Genomic DNA, 17391 nt, shown 5'->3' with positions numbered 1-17391 from the left:
AATGTGACTCAGGGTTCTGCCTTATCCTTCCCTTCTATCCTGGGTATCTCAGCTTCTTTTCAACACTCCTGAGTACACTTCTTAGTGATCACGTTATTGTAAACCACTTTCTTGAGAGATCAACCCTCTCAGTGTCTATATCATCCTGTACTATACCATGCTTGCTTTCATATTTCCTCGAATAGGCTTATTTACCCATTTTTGCACTAAGGTTGTATTAATGAATAATATATTCTGTGTCTATATACTTGGTATATCCCATTTCTAATTTTTATAAAAGAATCACTAATTTTCTTTATTTTACAGTTAGTAGAAGTTGCTATTTTCAATACTTTTACCATCTCTACGCTTTTTGCCACTTTATTTCATCCCATCCCTTATGATCTCTCATACCCTAACAGTCACGACACACTCCTAAATCTCAGGTTATCACTGGCGTTCCTCAGCTCAAAAACCCTTTCTGTGTTCTCCTCAAGTTTTGGGGAAAAAAAAATCATTCTAGACAGATTCCAAGTAGCCACAAGACTGCACCTCTCAATGCCAATCAGTTCCGTTTTCCATGTGTTACACCCTAGCTTTCATTCTGGGGCTCAAAAGTGAATCAGACACAGCCTCTGCCTTCACAGAGATCATAGTTGAGAAGGGGAAAGGAACATATGGAAAAAAAGGGCACAATCCAATGTGCCCCTAAGCACCATTTATACCCTCCAGAGCTTCTCCTCAATGTAATGTCATTTTAGCAGCTTTCTAGTTAATAGATGTTCATCTCATCTTGCATAAACACCGTTAATATGAATGTCTGCTATGAAATGCCAATACACAGGCAAAAATTTCATTCTCCACATTGAGGAGCAGTTGCCAAATTATGTGTGTATACATTTTCCTCAGGAACTGAAAGATGTATTTTTAAAGTAGATCAAATGAAACTGGTTACCATATAATTTTAAGAGACTGAGCAATTATCCAAACATTTCAGGAGACATTTATCCAGTGAAACTTCTGTGCTGTCTAGGAGTCAAATCATTCCCCATATAACGTGTCAAACAAATACTTTAAAAGCCTCATGGAATTTGAGGGAGACCCACTGTAAAGATAAACAGGATTGCTTGATGGTGGTTCCTGAAAAGTCTTCCTGTATAAAAACAAGCTAGATGGGATGGAAAGCTTATTTTCACTGATGTGAGGGGCAGAAACTAAACTCAAACTCCCTTGAAACTGGGCACCCAATCTCTCCTCTTCAGGGCACCCAGTGTTTCTCAGCACTTCTCTAAGTAGCTGGCACCTAAGCTCTCAGCACCAAATAGTCTTTCTCCCACTTGCAAAGCCATTAACACACTAATCAATATAAAAAGAAAAGCAAAGAGGGAAAGCACTCCCCCACCACCCGCTGAAGCATATATCCACAGTCCCAAGTATGTCTCTCCACAAGATGCTGAAGCCTGAGACTCAGGTACCTGCAAACCTTTTGGTCCACGGTTTCCAGCCTCTCCCAAGTGATGCTACCATCATTCCTAACAGCAGCATGATAGCTATAATCCTGGACTTGGGAACATTCCCTAATACCAATGTCTAGTGAATTCTGCCAGACATGGAGACCTCACTAAGAATGTATATCCAACCAGGAAGTCAACTTATACAGCTTTTTAAACTCTCAACCTGAACTTACTAATCCTCTTAATACATATTTGTCTGGTGTTTCAATTAATTGACTTTTCAACTGCAAAACGTTTTTAAATGTTAAATTCACCAAAAAAGGGTTAAAAAATATGTCTCCATCCCCAAAGTTATAAAACTAGAAATACCTTTTATAAAAATATGACTGATAAGAAATTCGTTTGATAATTTCATCCAAGGGGCATAAACTACTGACCAATAGAACAAATTCAGCCCACAAGGTATATTTCGATTGGCTGCAGAATATTTAAAATTTTTCTTTAAAATAGAATGACGTAGTGAAGCATACCATGTGTGTTATGCCTAGGTTCCCACCATGGTCTATCACAGCATTTCATTCATCACGTTATCCCATGGTGTCCAAAGGCAAATTAGTTTATGAACTCTGGCTTACACTATTTGCCTTTAGAAGAGTCTAGGAAAGAAGAGTATTGGTGAATATGTAAAAAACAACCCACAGCTTTAAAAAATATAGGTAATATGTTACGTATGTGATTAAAATTCTTCAATCACTTTGAGGATCTACCTGAGCTCTTAATTCCCAGTTTCATCACATATTTGACAAAAAGTTGGTCTAGATCTCCTGAAGGCAGAAATCTATCTCCTCAGAAAAAGTATCAACTTTTACAACAGTTCTTTCATCAGACAACGGCTCTTTATTAAGATTGGGGCCTGTGTTTCTTCATTATGCAAAGAAAAAAAATATCAGGCAGGATATTTCAGCAGGGGAAAGGAACATTATTACTATGCTCCCCATTGAAAATTAAAATATTCAAAATATGTCAAAATCATCTTAGACTTAATATCTGATCAGTGGCTTAATGTCTGTTTTTACAGAGAACATGTTTCTATGTATTTTTGAGAAGCGACTTCCACTATCTTCAAAAATCTGACCAAATTGAGAGTCTCAGAAACTGGAGGACAAACAGAAGAGGCAACAAGAACATAAAATTCACCAGCGGCAGAGATTCTATTTGAAGTGAATAGAATCACACTAGGAGTAAGAACCCGTTTCGAGAGGCTTGGAGCAGGCTTTGATAAATACACATCCCATGGTCTTTGACTTAAACTAAATATATTCATCAGAATGTGTAGCTTTGATAATTATGATACGATTATTTTGGAAATGCAAGAATGCTATGTTTTTCTCTATCTGTGAATAGTCTCCTAAATTGGACTTCATTTATGCATTCATTTATTCATCCACCCATCAATCAAACATTTATTGAGTATTTACTAAGTGTTAGACACTCTGGGTTGGGGATACGATCTTGAACAAGAGAAGAAGAGCCTGTTTCCAGATGAAGCTTACATTTTAATGGAGTGGAGAGCAATTACGATATAAACTAACTTTTGAAAAATGTGTTTCATATAGCCGTACAGGCTATGCCTACAGTGAACAAGGTGATGGGATAGAGTGGCTGGAGATGGGCCCTTCAGACTGGATGGTCAGGAGAACCTTTCTAAGGAATGTGTACGGCATGAAGCTTCTCCAACTTGGATGTGCCTGTGAATGGCACAGGATCTTGTCAGAATGCAGATTCTGATTCAGGTCTGATGTGGGGCCTGAGATTCTGCATTTTTAATGAGCTCCCAGGTGATGCTAATGTGTCAGGTCCTCATACACTTGGGATAGTAAGGACTTTGAATAAGAAATGAGAATGGTAAAACCCTTGGGCATATATCTGGAAAAGATTAAAACTCTAATTTGACAAGATACATGCACCCCAATGTTCACAGCAGGACTATTCACAATAGCCAGGACATGGGAGCAACCTAAATGTCCATCGACAGATGAATGGATAAAGAAGATGTGGTACATATACACAATGAAATACTATGCAGCCATAAAAAAGAATGAAATAATGCTATTTGCAGCAAGGTGGATGGACCTAGAGATTATCATACTAAGTGAAGTAAGTCAGACAGAGAAAGACAAATATCACAGAATATCATTTATACGTGGAATCTAAAAAATGATACAAATGAATGCATTTGCAAAACAGAAATAGATTCACAGACATAGAAAACAAACTTATGGTTACCTAAGGTGAAAGCGGGGAGGGATAAATTAGGAGTTTGGGATTAACATACATGCACTACTATACATAAAATACATAAACCTCAAGGACCTACTGTATAGCACAGGGAACTATATTCAGTATCTTTTAATAAACTATAATGGAAAAGAATGTGAAAAAGGATAGATATACACATATATATATGTATATACATATAACTGATTCACTGTGCTGTACACCTGAAACTAACACAACATTGTAAATAAACTATACTTCAGTTAAAATAATTTCTTTTAATAAAAAAAAAATGAGCATGGTAAAAAGAACTGACAATCATGTGTGGGACTTTGGGGAGGAACTGAGACAAGCCCAACCCTGTGTCCACCTCATTTCTAATCTTCTCTCATCTGTCTCACAGGATGCCCCAGGGCATAACGGGAGGATCAGAGATCTGAGACCAGAGAGGCCTGGGCTTCCATCCTGTCTCCAGCTTTTCACAGCACTGAGGTTTTGGGCAGCTCCCGTACTCTCTCTAAGTCTCATTGCTCCACATCGTGGGATCCTTGCGTAATCTGTCTGGCTTAGAGCAAAGAATCAGTAAATGAAAGGCACTCTGCAGCAGGCATCATCCTGCCATGAAATGACAAGTATAAGGATGGCAAACAACACAATAGGACAGCACAGCAGAAGAGAAAGAGAGCCCCAGGGTCCCCAGTCTTGCTGCTTCGCTGTTCCAAGTATGGGCTTCTCAGCTCCAGACTCTTCGAGATACGAGAAAAATAAGCCCTTATTTAGTTAAGCTCACATTAGTTAGGTTTTCTGGTTCTTGTACCTAAATGCAATTCATATCTAATTGTTGAGTGCAGCTATTCATTATTATTATTTCTTCCGAAGCCACTTAGCAATAGGAAAAGACAGGAGCACTCTAAAGCTTTTGCCAGTGTCCTTAATCGTGACAACCAGCTCTGCCCACCAAAAGCCAGACTACCAAGAAACGCCACTGCATTTGACTCCTGATCTGTATTATCACTGAAGATAATGTGGAGACCTTCACACATCAACCCCTAAATTCTCAAGGCAAATTTGAAGTGTCCACTTTTTAGAAATGGTCATCAAAATCCCCCAGTTTTGAGGCAACTTATAATGTTGTTGGCACATCATGAATAACCCAGTGTCAACCGTCATTTCAAGCCAAATCTGGGACACCCTACAAGCAATAAACAAGGCACATATTCTACTCAACTGAGCAGAAAACCAAATTAGCATGTGAAAAAAGTTTAGGAAATTGAGACACATGCAACTGAGGAAAAGAAACTTTTAAAAGAAGCTGTGCCCTCACATAGGTAAAGGTCCTTTCGTAACATTAATTAATCAGCAAGTTTGTACTCCGTGTCTGTTATGTGTAAAGTACTGGAGGAAAGTGAAAGGCAGCTGGAGCAGGATGCCAAGTTTAAGGCCCTCACTGTTGTGGGAAAAACAAGTCAGAAGTGTTAGGCCAGCAGCGAGGCACAGATCAGTCTAAGGGAAGGACCCTCACTATGACCTAAGGGGGTTCAGGCAAGATGACTATAAAGAAAAGATGTGGGATTTTCATGGTAAGCGGGGGTGACAAAGATGTTCCAGGTGAGGGGAAGTTTGAGGACCAGCGTATAGAGAGAGTGTGAGTTTTACTAGCTGAGCGTGAACAGACCAGTTTGGCTTGTCCAGAGACTTCAAGAAGGTTTAGAAGGTGGTATGTGTGTAGTTAGAAAGTGAATTGTGAGGAGCGTCAAAAGCTGATTCTTAAGCAATTGGAACTTAAAACCTGCTTACCTGAGCTAAGAGCAGATCTGTTTAATTAAGAAAGGAAGTTCTGCTCTCTTGCTTCTCTTCACGTGGGCTTTCCTCTGTGCACGAGCGCCCTGGTATCAGTCTCTCTGTGACCAAACCTCCTTCTAAGGACACCAGTTGGATCGGATTAAGTTCTACCCTAATGGTCTCACTTTACCTTAATTACCTCTGCAAAGGCCCTATATCAAAATGCAGTCACATTCTGAGGTCCTGGGGGTTAGGGCTTCAGTGAGTCCAGAACAGTCCCCAAACCAGAAACTTGGAATTCATCAACTCTTTCCTTTCCCTCATCTCTACTGTCAAGGTCTACCGGTCATGACTCTGAACTCTATCCTCACACCATCTAAGCTCCTTAGAAAGACATAATAAAATCTTTAAGTTTTAAGCCATGCCTGCCTATCTAGAGTTGAAATTCAAAACCCTGACTTTTAGAAACTACTGCTGAACAAAGGTCAGCTATTTGTTATTTCATCTCCTGAAATTAACTTCCCTTCCTTTCAGTTTATCAAACTCCTCACATCCTTCAAGTTTTGTTTCAATATTATTTTCCCTGTGAAGTTCTCCTTGACTCTGCTCCAATTCTTGCTGGCCCCACGCTATCATTTTACCTTGTCTGGGAAGAATTTACCATTTCTGCCACTCTACTGTCACTGAACATAGTATACTGCAAATACTGGATCCATTTCCTTTATTACATCATGAGCTTTTGGAGAAAAAAAAAACACCAATAGAAGGAATGTACACTCTGGAGTCTGTACAAGCGTCAACCCTAGTCCTACCATTTTTCACTATGTTGACTTTGTCAAGTTACTTAAAATTCATTGGTAAATAGGAATAGGAATAATTCCTATTTCATAGGGTTATAACGAGAAGCAAATGAAGTAGTCATCAGTATGAAGCAGAGACTTAATAACAGCTAGCTATTTTTATAAAACATGTAGAATATAACAATGACCACAACTCTTTTCTTCTTGGGTGTATTCTGTGCTACGTGATTTGCAGATATTATCTCTTATATACCTAAAGTAAGTGTAGACGTGTATGATTACCCCTTTTTATAGGTGAAGAAACTTAGTCTCCGAAAGGCTAAGCAGCTTGTCTAAGGGCTAACAGCCAACACATGTGGAACCAGGGTTTAAGCTAAGATTTAGATGATTCAAACAAAGCATACTGTACCCAAACAATCATTCAATATGGAAGGCAGAATGGGTGCTCAATGAATATTGATTGAGTTGCTTAATTCATTATTAATCCACAATTAAATTAATATATTTCTTACTGACATTTCTATAGGGAAAGAGGTAAATAGGGTCTCATGTTAAATTAACTCAGTAATGCTAGACATACATATAGAAGTTATTGGTTTACACACGATTTTTAGAATGGAAAGGAAATATGTGTCAAAAAATGGAAGGAATATAAAAGGTGCTTAAAATCACCAGATTTCTGCTGAAGTCTCTCTCTCTCTATCACACACACACACACACACACACACACACACACACAAACATCCCAGATCAGCAGCTGAAAACTGAGTGTCCAAACCGTACTTTGCATTTTATGCCAATCTTCCATCAATGCTGTTCATTGTATCCCATACCTTGCTAGTTTTTTCTATAAAATATGATTTTCCTCCTTTCAAATTTTCCTCCTTTCAAATAAACCCCAGAACAATGTAGACGTTACTGATTAAAGCATTTTTTTTTAAAGAAGTACAATTTATATCTCTTAAGCAAAGTCCATCATATTAGCCTTGGTAGGGAATTAATTTAATTAACACAAACCGTATTTCTACAACTCAGATGATCTTCAGAGATACATTCGTATGACATCTGATATCGGGTCACATCAGGCTACATGCTCACCTTGAGTTTTCTAGTGCTGAGATACAATACTGCTCCAATCATACAGAGACATTTTAAGAGTTTTCAAACACATCTTGAAGTTCTAAAAATACCATACACTAAGGTGTGCCTTTCCTGCAAGACATGGCATCAACTGGTGAATTTTAAGGTATTTTTGCCCTACTAAGAGCAGGTTAAAAAAAGAGGGAAATATATATATGTATTTTATGATCATTTTATAACTATGCTAGCTTACAATAGTTACTTTGCCTCTACTAAAATACTACATAGTTTTGTGGGACATTTATAACTTAGCAACAGAAAAGAAAATATTCTTGAGTGTTCAATATATATTAGAAATAACACTTAATTTCATATGAAATAATAATCATTTGAGCAACAAAGTCATAAAGCTATAAAAAGATTTAGAGACTTACTATCAAATATTTCAAAATTTCTAAAACATATTCTGCCTTACACAATTAATGTTAAAAGTGCTTTTTGTTTTTCTTTCTTTAAACCTTGCAGGAGATAGTCTTCATATTTTACATGTTCTCTAAACAAAATGGGACTATTATTAAGCATAGTTTAATATATTTATTTAAATAGAAATGTAAAACTCTTTTTTATGATGGAACCTTGGATTACAATAATTGCTACTGGTTCCATAGGGTATTCAAATGTGTGCCCTTCACCCCCAAAAGGCAGGTGCAAGCTTTCCTGGGAAAGCAGCTCTGCTAGTGTTAACACACCTGGCCTCTGTACTGCTCCTTTATTCAATCCTTCCCAGGGGAAGAGGAGGAACTTAATATGATTGAGTTTGGCATATATGGCGTGGCCCTTGCTCTTTCCTCTCTTTAGGGAGCAGCTGCCTTTGGGAAGCACCTGTTCTGCTCCGGTCCTCCAAGCTTTAAGTTATACCAGAGGGAGCTCTGTCTCTAGTATAGCTCCAACTGGGAGGTAACTTTGCCTAAATCTGGGCTCACTGAGAGGAAGCCCATTTGCTGTTGATAATATGCCACATTCTCTGTTATCGGTTTCTTCAGAAATAAAGGTGATGTGTTGGTCTCCCATCTGCCTTACTCTTATTTCTTTCTCAGTTGGCTCAGAACTTGGGTGGGGAAAAGGAGTGTTTGTACTGAGCTCTTTCAAACCCCAAATGAATAAGTATATTTTTACTCCATTTATCCATTGCAGTCCTCCAAAAGGGAGATTTCACCCCTATCTACAGACACCAGAAACACAAGACAAAGATGATGACCTAAATTATATAAAACCATTAGTTATAATCTTCATGTTCAAAGCAAGTCAGGTTGATTAAACTGCCCGCTTTGAAGCAAAAAAAAAAAAAAAAAAAAAAAGCCATATTTCTTTCTAAGGGTAGTTTTATGTATCTATCTATGCATATGAGTATACATAATATATACACATATATATTTAATACATAAATATAATGTTATTCAAATAATCCTTATGGTGGCATAATAAAAAATGTACTTGGTCTTTGTGCCTGTTGCTGGCACACAACCCTATAACCCTTGGAATCTCTGGAGGGATGAGTGTCTTTTATGTGCTAATAAATATTTGGTGGTGGGGAAGGGGAGGGTGCCCTAGATTACTTCGGCAGGGCAACACATTGCCAGAAAGACCAGGGCAAGATTAGAGGGCCAGAACTTATAGCCCCACTCCCTGACCTTCTGGGGAGGGGAGAGGGACTAAAGAATGAGTTGATCACTGATGGCCAGTGATGTAATCAATCTTGCCTACGTAATGAAGCCTCCATGAAAACTCCTACACAACACCTAAGGAGGAGAGCTGATGAACACATCCAGGTGCTGGGAGGGTGGCACGCCCAGGAAAACCACAGCAGCCCCAGGCCCTCTTCCCTATACCTGCCCTAGGCATCTCTTCCCTATGGCTGTTCCAGAGTTAGAGCCTTTACAATAACAGAAGTGTTCCTCTGCGTTCAGTGAGCTGTTCTAGCAAATTATCAAATCTAAAAAGGATGGGGAGGGTTGTGAAATTCCCGACACTGTAGCCAAGCTGGACAGAAGTGTGTGGGCCCCGGGCACCCCGTACTTGTGACCGGCATCGGCAGTTAGGGTGGGCCCTTATACCTGTGCACTCTGACACTAAATCCAGGTAGTTAGTGTGACCTGAATTAAATTATAGGACACCCAGTTGGAGTCCAGAGAGTTGAAGAACTGGTTGTTGGTATGGAAAAAACCTACATTTGGTATAAGAAGTGTTCTGAGTAAATACAGTTCATACTTACCTTTTCTTTTCCTATAACAGCAAAGAAAACAGTAAAAACAAAACCAAAACCACGCACACCGATTTCCACACTTTTCTCTCACTGGACAGATATTACACGTGCTCTAATATCCAAGTATGATAGAAGTTGGCCAGGGTCACCAAATAGTTCTCAATTTGTGTTGTCATTTCAAAACATAATGTATTTAAAACACTCACACACAGTTTTAAAAAGATATAGCTGTTGAAACATCAAAGAGCTGGTTCTTATAAAGAACTTAATATACAGGAAGTCCCTACAATGACAATTGCCTTTTCTCTGGTCACCAAAATATCTAATCCTACTTTTGTTTAAATGAAATAATATGGGCAATTTTTTCAGTGTTACTTTTTGTCTGCTTACATGAATGCAGGGTGTTTCCTCATAAACTACAGACACAAGCTATAAAGTAAGCAATATAAAGTCTTAGAATACTTTAAAGATCATTGAAGAGCTTGTCTGTGTCTTAAAACAAATTATTATTGCAAAATACAGGTACGCATTTGCAACGTTCCACGCTAACAAGCACTAAACTTGAGCTCTGGATTTTGGGTATAAAATGAAATCTTGCGCTTCTAAGTTCTGAACTACTGCACATTAGATGAAACTGAGAGCAGTATTTTCAATCACATCATTTTAACTTCACTCATTGCTATCAATGTATATTCTTCCCTGATAAAACAAGGTGGTGTGAATCTGTGTATTCTGATAAGTTGTTTTCCTATCCTCATTCTCCTCGAACAGGAGTATAAACTTCTCGTTCCTATCAAGTGAGTTTTTATTACAAAGAGGAAAACGCAAATTCATGTGAGTCTCTGTGATTTGGGGATAGGCACCAAATACTGACTGCTAAGAGTTATGAATATTTATCTGTTGCTGTTATTAAAAACACATTTTTTTTTCCTACCAGAGTATTTGAATAAACAATTTCAAAATGTTACTCCATCTGTCAATGTTTTCTGAAAACAGTACAAACCTTCTTTTTTATCTTCTGGAGTGATCTTCACTTTTGTATCTGTTATATCTTTGAATGAGGCCAGAAAAAGGACCACATCTCCTTTCTCATTCTTTATAGGGACAATATCCAATAGGCACCAAAATGGAGACCCTGCAACGGTAATAAAAATACAAATCAACCACTGCCTTGTGTTTTTTCTATGAAAATCACATCATTTGTGGTATAGTTAATAAAGTCCTTACTGTTTTCTTCTATCCCATGAGTCTCCCGCAAAATCTTAAAAATGTCAGTTTTCAGACTCCATAAACGCCTAGCCTCTAATGCATATCTCTTCATTCCCAAATGAAGTGCTTTCTCTGAAAATAAGGGAGTATTTTAAACAAAACCACTAGTCTGTGCTGAGACCTTTCTGCTTATGTCATTCAAATTTGTATTTCTTCTTTGAATGTATTGATGTTGAAGCATTCCACTTGATGAAACTCTGCCCCTTCCCGCCCAAAGCACACACTGGTTCCTAAATAAAGACTTTTGTTTGATATGAGTTTGCTAGAGGTTTATTTAGTCCATTTAAAAATCAATGCTTGTGCACCAGAATGGCTAAAAGAAAAAAAGATGGAAAATACCAAGTTTTGGGAAGGATGATGCAAAGTAATTTGAACCCTCCTACATTACTGACTCGTTGCCAGTTAGTACATATACATTAAAAACTGTTTGGCAGTATCAAGATATATTATCACAATACATTATATGGTAATGTGAATGAGTGATATATAATAATCGACAGGGGAATGGATGAATATCACTAACATAATGTTAAGCAAAAATAACCAGACCCAGAGGAGTAGAATCCATTTAAATGAAGTACGGACATAGGCAAAACAAATCTAGGGTTTAAGAGGTCAGGTTAGTGGTTACCTTTGGGAGATTGTGATTAGGGGGGACACGGGTCAGGGTGTTTTGCGATGCTGGTCCATATCTTTCATGACCTTTATGTTGATTGCATACGAGTATTCAGGTTTTGAAAGTCATCAAACTCTGTACTCGTGTGTATTTTTCAGGGTCTATGTTTTATTTCAAGAACATATTCTTTTTTTTTTTTTTTGCGGTACGCGGGCCTCTCACTGTTGTGGCCTCTCCCGTTGAGGAGCACAGGCTCCGGACGCGCAGGCTCAGCGGCCATGGCTCACGGGCCCAGCCGCTCCGCGGCATGTGGCATCTTCCCGGACCGGGGCACGAACCCGTGTCCCCTGCATCGGTAGGCGGACTCTCAACTACTGCGCCACCAGGGAAGCCCAAGAACATATTCTTAAAAGTGATACTCAGACTCGTAAAAAAGAATGAAATAATGCCATTTGCAGTGACATGGATGGACCTAGAGATTGTCATACTGAGTGAAGTAAGCCAGACAGAGAAAGACAAATATCATATGGTATCACTGATATGGCGAATTTAAAAAAAAATGGTACAAATGAACTTATTTACCCAACAGAAGGAGCCACAGATGTAGAAAACGAACTTATGGTTACCAAGGGGTAAAGGGGGGGAGAGATAAATTGGGAGATTGAGATTGACGTATACACACTACTATACATAAAATAAATAACTAATAAGGACCTACTGTAGAGCACAGGGAACTCTACTCAATACTCTGTAATGACCTATATGAGAAAAAAATCTAAAAAAAGTGGATATATGTACCTGTAAAACTGAATCACTTTGCTGTACAGCAGAAACTAACACAACATTGTAAATCAACTATACTCCAATAAAAATTAATTTTAAAAGTGATATTCAAGTTCAATTCTATTCTTTGAGCAAAAGAACCATGAGAAATATCATTAACAGACTCAAGTTCAAACCTAAGGCTTATAGTTTGAAAAGTTTTTGTATATTTCAAAATACATATTAAAAAATATATTAAAATTCCAGTACTAGATTTTCTACTGAAAAGCATTCCTGGGCAGAAACATTTGAAGTTGATGAAAAAGTTATTGCTTAAAAACTAAACTGTTGATCTATTCACACATAATTTTCCTACACTTTTACTTTGATGGGAAAAAAATCTGAATTTCCATCTTATTTGGGAATTGATTTCAAAGCTGGGTATACGACAAAAATCACAGAGTCAGAAATATCTTTGATGTTTTAACTCGCTTTGTATATACTGTGTTAGATCTCACACTTTCCAACACAGCGATATATCCATCCAGCCTTGGAATCTCTCATTTTTCTTCAATTGAGCACCAGACGAGCAGCTGGTTTGTATTTAGCGTCCATCTGACATAAAAATCATATTTTACTATAGCTGCTGGGGTATTTTTGTTGAAAATGTGTGGTTAAGTACACATGTAATAAATGTATGTGTAATGTGCTTCTACTTATAAAATATGCCTTGAATATGTACCTGTTCCCCCACATCCTCCTAATTGTTTAGTGGCATGATTTCCTTCTTGTTCTTTTGACTCAGACACATGGTTTCCTTTCATTCATCTTCCCAAATATCTATGCAACAGCAATCCCACCTCAATACCCCATCACCAGGCTCCAGAAAACCTAGAATCTATGGCTTATCACCAGGGCTCCAACATCAATCAGCCACGTGACCATGGGAAGTCAGTTAACATTTCTGCAATGAGATTCCCTCGACTGTAATGTTCTCACATCCTCCTGTCCAGGGTAGATATAGTAACCCCAAGAAACATGAAATGATAACTCAACGTTATTGTCTATGATTAATGAAGAAACCTCATAAATGAGCCATATCCCTGGCCAGACACTGCTCTCTCCCTCAACCCAGAATGGCTCTTACTTCCAATTTTTGTCTATGATTACCATTTCAACTTGGGAGCCTTTTTCCCTAATGCTGTAGCTACGGTAGGAACAAAAAGAACCATCAGGCCAAGCTATCAATCACACCCTAGAGACAGTAATCGTGGGGACTTGGAGAATGGCATGAATCTAATATTTTGGTTCACACTTTAAAACATCTGTCAATTTCCTTGCAGGAACATCACCCAAACCAGAACAGAGACTATTAATTTTCCTGAAAATCATTTGATCTATGCACTCAGACAAGCATCATTATTGTCTCCACAGAGTCTCCTCACAGACGTGCCAGTGTATTTTAAAGAAAAGCCAAAGCACAAAATGAGGTGAAAGCCAAGGAAACAGCTGCCAACATGACAATATTCTCTAATCAGCCATGATGCACGGGCGTCATGTCATAGCATGCTCTGGAAGAGTTGAAAAATCACTTTGAAATTTGTCTTTCAAGTTATAATGAGATGTGATCTTTGACATTTTATAAATTCATTAGAAACTTCATTAATATGGGTCCTTCTAAATTCAAATTTTGTAATGAGTTGTCATGAGCTAAGCTAATGTCAACCTCCCCATTACATACATGACAAAAAAGTGAATCGGAAACAGCGTAAGAGACATATAGGCCTATCTTCTTCCTCCCTCTCTCCCGCCCTTCCTTCCTTCCTCTTTCTTTCTTCCCTTCCTTCCTCTTTCCTCCTTTTCTTCCTTCCTCCTTTCCTTCTTTCCTTCCTCCCTCCCCTCCCTTCCTTTCTTCCTTCTTTCCTTCCTTTCTTTCTCCCTCCCTCCCTTTATCCCTCTTCCTTTCTTCCTTCAACTGCTCCTTCATATTTATCCACACAAACTTCCTTACAAATATGGCTTTGGGTACCTCTAAAGTTAGAAAGCAAAGCATAAGCCACTTGCTTCTTCTTCCAGAAAAAGAGGATGGATGCTGAAACCTACCAATCAGGCTCAAAGCAACACCCTTCACACTTACTTTGCTCTCTTAGCCTTCCCTTCCGTGCTGTCCTCAACCTCTCTGCCCTGGGTCTCTGACAAAACCTTCAACCTTACACACCTTAATAACTCAAAGCAATGCCCCAGGGTCTGCTGCTTCCTCTCTTACCCATGGGTACAGTGATGATCATGCAATGTCTTTCAGTCAACAGCACCCCAGGCCTGGTACAATAAATCTCTCTTAGCGTTAAGGAGGGAGGGAGAAAATCCCTCAGCCTCCAATCCAGAGATGGGAAGGACTCTTAAAAGTAGGGTTAGAGGGCAGAACTTGTGTGTCAATGTTAACTCCTTCTGTATATAGCAGCCGTAGTTACCATGTGGGTTGGTGAACGCTAAAACAGATGAGTCTCTGCCAAGATTTAAGCTAGTGACACCTTTAATTTCCATGGATAAATACAATTTATGGGTGAAAACAGGGTTTATACCCTCTATGGTAAACTGTATTTTCGGAATCGCGTAAATAATTACACAGAGTTTAAACCTGGTGGAATGTCCCATGTCTCCATTTTCGGTGCTTTCTTTTCCTTCATTGGGAAACAAGGGTGCAAGAGAATTTGCCTTGCTAATATTTACAATGGAAAGAAGACATATGCTTTCCATATACCCCTAAAAGATTACAGTTTGCAATAAGTGAACACTAATGAAAAAGTTTCTAGTATGAGTTCATTGTTTAATAACTTAATACAAGGAGGTAGAGATATAAAGAATATCGAGTTGTGAGTCGTTCCCTTCTCTTTAGTGACTGGCTGTGTTGCCATGATGGGACACAGGTTGTGTTTCCCAATTTAACACAACAGCAGAAAGTGGGATGGGTACCCTTAGCAGGTCCCTCGTATCAAGCAGGATTTTGATTGGATCTTTAATGGTAAATATGTGTGACCTTCAGTTTTTGAAATTATGGCTACAAAAATATAATATCCTGAGTGTTAACAGCATCAGTATCCTGTGAGCTAAACATTTTCAGGCGCTCCTCATATTTCACAGTAAATCTGATCTTATTCTCCATAACCATTGTCTCAGTGCTACGTACTCAATGGTGTGATGACAGGTTTGACAATTTTTAGAAATTAGTCCAGGGGATATAATATTGGGAAGCGTGTGGCCAAAGGGCCGCAGGTGTGTAAACAAGGCACTGCTAATGGTGGCGGCATGACGGGACCCTCGTATCTGTAGCACAAAGCGCAGGACATCGATGAGCATCTCAAGCGAGTCTGCGCAGAGCTGTAGTTGCCCCTCCCCCTTATCACAGTTGTTTCTGCCTTGTTCTGGCCCTAACCATCTCTCACCCACTCTTCAAAGGTGTTCTCCCTACCTTTAGTTTTCTTCCCATGCTGCTTCCAAGAATCTGTGTAAATAGAGTGTCCTGATTAAAAATAACTAATGGCTTTTCATAGCTTGCTTAAAAAATTAACATAGCATTCCAGAGACTCTTTATCAATATGGAAAGTCTATTTTCATGAAACTAGAAAGGTAAATAGGAAGGGGATGGGTCATGTGAAGTGGTGATTGAAAATAAGGATCAGATTAAAAAGGAGGGGGAAGTCCCAGGAAGCACCCAGAGCTGCGTGGGAGATAAGCCCTACAGCAGCCTCCCCAGCACTTCCTGGTGTTTGTACTGTTCTAAGTGATGAAAGCAAGGATTCTTTGGTGAAATAGCAGGTAAAGGCTTCACTTTATCTGCAAGGAACACTTCTTCAAAGGACCATCCATCTGTAGTGCAGCCTATACGTGTTTCAGAGATGTGCTCAGTTCCCAGTGAATTTGCATTGGGTGGACACGCTCCTCCAAATGCCCCAGGATCCTAATGCACTGGGGCCCCAACGTCTTGTGCAGCAGTGGAGGGTAGAGTCGGGTTGGTGGGACATGAAGTGAGCCAGCTGGAGACCTCCCTGAGTGGGCAGTGGTAAAGACACCTCTCATTTCAATGTCTGATGAAAAATGAGGCTCTCAGAAAACAATGTGTTTTAAATTTGTTTCTTTATAGAAAAAACAATAGACTGGGAGAATACACACAAAATAGTCATAGTGGTGGATTGTAGGATTACAGTTTCTTCTTTTTTCCTTTTCTCATACCCCTGCTTTCAGTTTTGCTAGAATAAGCATGACAGAATTTTTAGTGGGATTCTGGCAACTCTAGAGATTTGGAATAAGAAATGAAAGGAGTCCAGGACTGGGTGATAAGAGTGATGAGGTCATATTTCTAGGGAGATCACTTTGTACGTATTCTCCATGATTTAAATTCTCAGATATTCCATTTCAAAGTCTAAGAAAAGTTCCATGTTAAGTTAAATGAGAAACAGATAAGGGATTCCTGACAATGTAATGCACACAGCAAGGACCTAGGGATAGCTGTCATTTATTAAGCTTCCATTATATGCTAGACACTGAGTCACAAGCTTTGTGTGTATTCCATCTAAACTTCTCTTTGATCACCTTGACCAACATTATCAGAAACTGAAGCACATTTTACAAATGTGGAAATTGAGATGCGTAGTATTTTCTTCAGGGTCACACAGCTAATGAGTGTCAAATAGAAGGATGTAAACACAAATCTGAGTTTGATTTCCAACGTTGCCTTACTATAATCTTCTGGGAATGATTGTATTCTGTGAACAATGTTTTAGAAACTGGATTTCATTTCATTTAATCTTTCTATCCATGCTATAGAACATCAGGATACATATTCTTTTTAAAATGTCATAAGAGATAAAAGTGAAATAAAGCCTTTGGATAATCAACACATTTCCCTCTCACCCCCGAAGAAGAGTAGAACCTCTATTTGAAACAAGATTCAGCTACTTTAGTTCTAGACTGGAATATGCCTCTCATTTAGGTACACATGGCTCTAATTCTTAAATTTGCTTCAAGTAGCCAATGAGACAATGGGATCTGAAAACCACCACTGGTGCCACTTTTAATCCCCTCCTTGAAACGACGAGGATGCAGTCATAA

General features: G+C 38.8%; 1 protein-coding gene across 1 annotated transcript in view; it reads right to left on the bottom strand.

The window, feature by feature from the left end:
- KCNH8 (potassium voltage-gated channel subfamily H member 8) overlaps positions 1–17391 on the bottom strand; it is a 384197-nt gene that overhangs the window by 216622 nt on the left and 150184 nt on the right. The window contains exon 3 of the mRNA XM_089911194.1: positions 10639–10770. Coding sequence (XP_089767320.1) covers positions 10639–10770 — 132 coding nt within the window. The remainder of the gene's footprint in view (positions 1–10638; positions 10771–17391) is intronic.

The sequence above is a fragment of the Delphinapterus leucas genome, chromosome 4, assembly GCF_059928025.1.
Source record: "Delphinapterus leucas isolate spDelLeu-1000000601 "Yukka" chromosome 4, BTC_Dleu_Yukka2, whole genome shotgun sequence".
In the NCBI taxonomy this organism is placed as follows: domain Eukaryota; kingdom Metazoa; phylum Chordata; class Mammalia; order Artiodactyla; family Monodontidae; genus Delphinapterus; species Delphinapterus leucas.
Note: the sequence above shows the minus strand (reverse complement) of the source record. Positions and strands in the feature narration are given on the sequence as shown.